The sequence below is a fragment of the Hyalella azteca genome, unplaced genomic scaffold, assembly GCF_000764305.2.
Source record: "Hyalella azteca isolate HAZT.00-mixed unplaced genomic scaffold, Hazt_2.0.2 contig12191, whole genome shotgun sequence".
Classification (NCBI taxonomy): Eukaryota; Metazoa; Arthropoda; class Malacostraca; order Amphipoda; family Hyalellidae; genus Hyalella; species Hyalella azteca.
The window spans coordinates 60,339-66,496 of NW_025942155.1; the positions used below are offsets into that span (position 1 = coordinate 60,339).

A 6,158-nucleotide genomic window follows, 5' to 3' on the forward strand; every position below is an offset into this window, starting at 1 on the left:
AAAAATATGTCTATTACAAAGAAAACATCACATTTGTCAAAGCTTGTCTCATAACCTGACTGCATCTGCAATAATTTTGCATGTCTATATTCATCATAATCGTCTCATGATTCCCATCCAGGCACCACCCATAACACGCACCAGACATTTTGCGTATATTTAAAGTAAATATCTAGTTAATAGGCAGTACTGATAGTGCTGCACGTAGTAGCACTAGCAGTATTGCTTAGGTTAAAGCCGCGGTACCACGTACCAGTAGAGGCTTTATGTTCAACCTAATCAATGCCAGAGGCTTCGAGTCCTCTGTCAATCAATGCCAGAGGCTTGAAGATCTTCTCAGCCTCTGAGAAGATCTTCAATCATTCTCAGCATCCTTGTAGTACAGACTGCAACCATTTCACTTAAAGTTATCAGACCCTACCACGTATCACCAAGCCATAAACCACTGCACCACAATTTTTACAGAGCGTCTGTACTCTGAAGCAGTGGAGACATTGGTTGCTCATGGGAGTATGTCTTCACCGGGAGCAGACATTGACGGACAAAAATATCACCGTGAAGCAATCATAGTAAACTATGATTTTGAGCTGATTTAACTTGAGCCGTTTTGAAATATTAGCCTTAATATTTTACCGTAATAACTACATTTTAGTCTTGGGCAGTCTTGGGCATTTCAAGCCTTTGAAGACTATATTAATGTCAAGGCTATCAAACAAAAAAAAATATGATTATAAATTAAAATATATTGATTAAAGTATCTTTATCCCATTCAGAATTACAAAGAAATAACCAAACTAATTGCTCACTAAAATGCTGCATAGTTTTGATTTTGAATCTTCCTCAAACTGCCGCAAAAATTCCAAATATTTCTAAAAAATTAAAGTACAAAAAGTAGAATGTCATACAAAAATAAAGAGCACAATCACCCGCATGATGCTAAAGCCTGTTGATATAAATTCAGACGGCTATGTTAGTGAAACAAATTTACGTTCAAGGTTATTACCTTTAAAGATATGTTCGATTCAGATCGAATAAAAAATGTTCATTAGATAGATCATTTCATTACAACATTTCTCGAAATATTATAGGCTTGGCAGGCAATCAGTCGTATTTGAAGTCGATTCCATGATCGGTGAAATTTTTCCTGATCCAAAGGTCGAGTTTGGCGTTCTGTTCTGGAGTTATCTTGTCCCTCCAGGTGCCAGCCTTGCCTAGAAAACATATGAATATCAACTAAAGACTTTAGTCTGATTAAGTGAACATTAAAAGTAATTATAAGCTCAATTAGAAACTATTGTATATATTTAAATGTGACCTATTTGTGCTCGGTTTACGGATGAATACAATTGCAGACGGGTTAATGTATTTTAGAACAGTAAAATAAATTTAAAGTTTCCTGATACGTTTTAAATACATAATTTTGAAATGAACGATAAAATCATAGAAAATTCATTAAAAATGTTCAATTTTCAAGTAAATTCTTATCCATTATTAGTTACCAAACGGTGAGAAATGCAACCAAAAAAATCAGAAATTATATTTTGGTCACAAAACTTGTCCAGGATTTCGGCGGACTCAGCCCTCACCCTGCCTGATGAAAAGTCCTTCCTTGTTTCCCACGTCCATATTGTAGGCAGTTTCGTTAAGTTTCTGCAGCTGGTGCATCTCTTGCATGGTCCGGAAGCTGGTTATCTGTAAAATCTGAAAAAGTACGTACCATATACAAACTTGTTACGAAAAACTTCCATATAAGTTTCAAACTTACGAAAAAATTCCATATAAGTTTTTTATGTTATAAGATAATATAAGTGATCCTTAGCCTATCAGTCCTGCCTGGAACAAATATTATATCTTATTATATATTTGTTGTCCTGTTAACTCATCAGTAGCAAACATCAAAACCATTTGAATGAGTGATAGTGAGTGAGAGAATGAGTGGGCGAGTGAGTGATAGCGGGTAAGTGAGTAAATTGAGTGATAGTGAATGAATTATAATGAGTATGTTATTGAAGTGAGTGCTGCATTGCAACACTGACGTTGTCGAACTGCTTGTCCGTAAGGCCGGTGCCCAAGAAAGCGTCGAGCTTCGTGAGCTGCTGGCGGGTGTCTGCCTTGAGCTCCTCGAACGTCGTCATGAAGAAGTTGGGGTGGTGGCGTCGAGACCACGCCTCCCTCAGGTGCTGCCCGTACGGGCTGTATAACACTGAAAAAAAGTAAAAATACCGCAATTGAGGTATTATATTTCCTTCGCAACACTCTCTAAATAACACTGAAATCGCGACGAATTTTCTAAAACAGTGAAATCAGGATTTTAAAAAATTCGGCAACTGTCACTGAAAGACATTGAAAAATACTACGATTGGAGTATTTTATTATATTTATAACCCTACAACAGCACCAAAATATAAATAAATCTCACGCAAGTCCTCCACGTAAAGGTCAACAAATTCATCCTGAGTGCCAACGAAGTTGTTCATTTTGTGTAGCTTGTAGTGGTGCTGAGCGGACAGTACGTTGTCCTTGGGATTACGCGACATGTAAACAACCTGTGGGGTCAATGGCAGGAGTATATCAGGCTTAATAATTCAATGTCTACCATCTAAATAGATCAAATCAGTCCTAATAAGTTGATGAGTGGCTGCTTGCATCACAATCTAGAGACGATTCATGTAGGCAATCTTTCAATACAGTGTTGTGAACACTATACAGTGTGCAACACGCATATCTCAAAATCTGCATTCATATATAATAGCAGCGATAGAATGAGGTAACGATCCTGGTCTTTTAAATGTCTGGTTGTTGGCTTGTTGCAAGATCGTTTTTTCTAAGATTCGCGACTTCGTCGTACGGAAGGACCCAGTTAGTAGCCAAATTTGAGTCTAAGGCATGTTCTTTGTAACAAAGAATATTTATAAGTAAGTGCATAGTGAAATATGCTACTAACTAATTTCAATTATCTAAATTCAACAGTTAGGCACTAAATTATTACCAACTTGATGAACGCTTGTTTCTGACCATTCATTTCGAATTGTAATTTCACGTTTTCTATAGAATCCACTTTAATTTTAGCTCAGATTAAATAAATGTATTAAAATTATGAACTGAATTTCAGAATCTCCTGTGAGGTTGGCAAAGGAATCAAATGAGAAATGAATGAGAATTGGCCAAATGGGTCATCATTACCCATTTTGACTCGGCAAAAATGGCATCTCAGTACTACGTGCAAAAAGCGTATCACTATTTAGACTATATGTTCCACGACATTTTCTGATTTAACCTTGCATGTGTCCAATAGATTCTTGGGCAGCATGGAAAAGGGCAGATGAGTCTTGATAGTGCGAGGCTTCCTGTGAGCTTCAGCCACCTGAAAAATAGTTTAAATTCTTCTGTCATTCAAAAGTGCAAAGTGTAAATCCTCTTTATTTTTAATAAAATATGCACGCAAGGATACTTTGATTTTAATTAAGTGTTCTACATGTAACAAACGGGTAACTAAGGCAACTTTTCTGAAACTCAAAGAAAAAACATTTCAAATTTGTATGTTTCTACGAAAATATTTTTGCCTTCCTTGTAAGATTTACGAAAGGACCTCTCAGAGCGCTGTAAATGCAGTTTCTGCATTTCGTTAGAGAAGTAATATTGTACAAAACTTAGAATAATCCGTAATTATTTTACCGTACCTTGAACATAGGTGAACTTCCCAGTAGGTGGAAGAGATTCCAGACGTATTTTTGGATGCCCTTCGTGAAGGCGACAATGGAAGCAATGTCGAATGCCATTTCAGGCACGGAAAACATGTCGATCCTGCGCACCCCGCAAATAAACAAGCCAAAGAACCATGACGAAATTGAACGAAAAATTAGTAAATCAAATAGCCCAAATAACGACTCATTTCCATACCCACAGCGAGCGGACGTTGCACTGCTACGCATTTTTGCTGGGCCAAATTGGGTCAAGATCGCCTACACAAAGGTAAAAAGTGCATCGCTATTTGGACAATGTTCCTCTTATTTCTTTAAGCTAACAACACAAATATCGGATTCACGCATGAAAAAAATTTACCGCTTCCACTAGAGAAATGTGAAAAGAATGGAGAATGATATTGCAATCATAACTAACTAGACCATGATGGCATTAAACTCCATGTATTTAATTAGTATGCGATTCTTTACAAATTCTATGTCATTTTCAGTAACAGTTTCTACTAAACACATTTACGACACGAATTAGGTTTCTTCTTTGATCCAATAGAGGGAAAGGTTCTATCAAGTGATGGACACAGTTCGCTAATCCGCTAACCGCTAATTAGCGAAGATGACGTTTTCCTTAGCCGGTGTGCCACACTGCTTGCTGACTACGTCAACATATGATCGTCAACCAATCACGTCTTGTGTAACCTATTACGTCTTTTGTTACAAAAGTCATGACTGGTTAACGTACATATGTTGACATAGTCATTAGTCAGCCATCAGTGTGGCACACCAGCTAAAGAAACAGTTAATTTCGCTAATTAGCGGTTGGCGGATCAGCGGACTGTTCCCACCACTGGTTCTATCATATTAAATTTTACAAAGTCATTGCACGTTTAAAAGCTATTATCAACCGAATATAACAATGACAAAATTAAAACCGTTCCTGTTGCATTTATTGTCGCTAAAACACAAAAATCCAATGATAATTTTTTAGCATTTCCAGCTATTAGTATTAAGGACACGACCTGAATATTTATTGCTAGTGGACCCCCAAGATAGCTTCTTAGCATTTCCAGCTTTAAGTAAGAAGTATTCAGCCCGAATGTTAGTCACAAATTAGCCCCACTAATCTCACTCAAGGTAGGGGCTGCGTACGAAGAGTGCGTCGTCGGCGTCTGGGTTGTCAAGGTCTGGGTTGTTCCTCATGTTCCAGACGATCTCCTGGATCCACGTGGTACCACATTTGGGGTATGTCATCACCACTACATCGTCTGGTCGAAACTGAAATATGTTAGTTCTCTCAGTGAAATTATTCTAAATATAGCAGTTTTTCTTTTCTGCGCATAGTAAACTATCAAAAATAACAGTTAAGCGATGGGTCATTTTCATCGCGAAAGCAACGATGAGCGATTCCACATCAGAGGTGGATTAAAATTTCATGTTCAAAATTTGTGCACGAAACTAATTGTTATTTCACAATATATAGAAAGTTAATATGAAATTAGACCATTAATAAAAATCTTTATAGTTGGCGCAAGTAAACCCCACAAACCTGGAAGTTGTAGACCTTCTCGTGAATTTTAAGAAATCTGCGAAGTACAACCCAGTTGTGGGGCCTCAGCAGCACCACGTCCGCCCAGGGCCCCGGTAGGAGCTTGTCGATCTTCTCTTTAGTGGCGCAGTCGACCTCATGCACCGTGTGGCCGCTGGCTATCTTAGTGCAAACCTCCGATATATTGTTTCCCATATCAACTGTTTCATGGAACAGAGAAAATCTGAACGTGTTAGCTCGACTTTATCATATTACCGTGATAATTAACAAATATCCTTCCATGCATACCCCTGCTGATCAAAGTTATACATTCATGCCAAAGTGACTGAGCCCGAATAAAGCAACTAATATACATTCTCTGTAGAATTCAACCAGATAAGCCGCTATACTTTTTTACTTACTTCTTTTTCTCTCTTCTTCTTCTTGCCACACATTTCCTACTACACACAACAATCTCCCAATTGTGGCCTTTTCCTGTGTGTATCATTAGTGTTTAAAACAATCTTACATTAATTTTACCTAGCCAAAAAACCCTAACCTAACCTAACCGAACTGAACACAGCCTGACATATCCTAACCTAACCTAACTTAATCTTACCTCACCTAACCTTACTTCGCCTAACCATACCTTACCTAGCCTTACCTAACCCAACACAACCTAACCTAACTTAACCTGTCCTAACTTGAACTAACTTTGCCTTTCCCTGATCAAACCTAACCTAACCACCCTATGTGATTGTCGCCATAGGAACTTGTTCCAGGCTCGAACCAAACCTCAGCAAATGACGTAAATTTTACGACACGGTTAATTTCCTACCTTCTATTACGATACCGTGCATGATTGTAGCTGGAGTTCGCATTTCCAACACTCACTGAACGTTTTGGAAATGCGAACTCCGGCCTAAATACTCCAA

The 6,158-nt window shown here is 38.0% G+C and overlaps 1 protein-coding gene across 1 annotated transcript; it reads right to left on the bottom strand.

Moving 5' to 3' along the window:
* Positions 1 to 723: 723 nt before the first annotated feature.
* Positions 724 to 5,666, bottom strand: LOC108667855 (sulfotransferase 1C4-like). Its single transcript, XM_018154949.1, has 8 exons — positions 5,245 to 5,666; positions 4,828 to 4,973; positions 3,681 to 3,804; positions 3,278 to 3,364; positions 2,420 to 2,546; positions 2,037 to 2,203; positions 1,587 to 1,701; positions 724 to 1,211 (listed from the first exon to the last, which is right to left on the bottom strand). Exons 1-8 carry the CDS (start codon positions 5,437 to 5,439, stop codon positions 1,102 to 1,104), a joined length of 1,071 nt encoding a protein of 356 aa, XP_018010438.1. The 5' UTR covers positions 5,440 to 5,666; the 3' UTR covers positions 724 to 1,101.
* Positions 5,667 to 6,158: the final 492 nt, after the last annotated feature.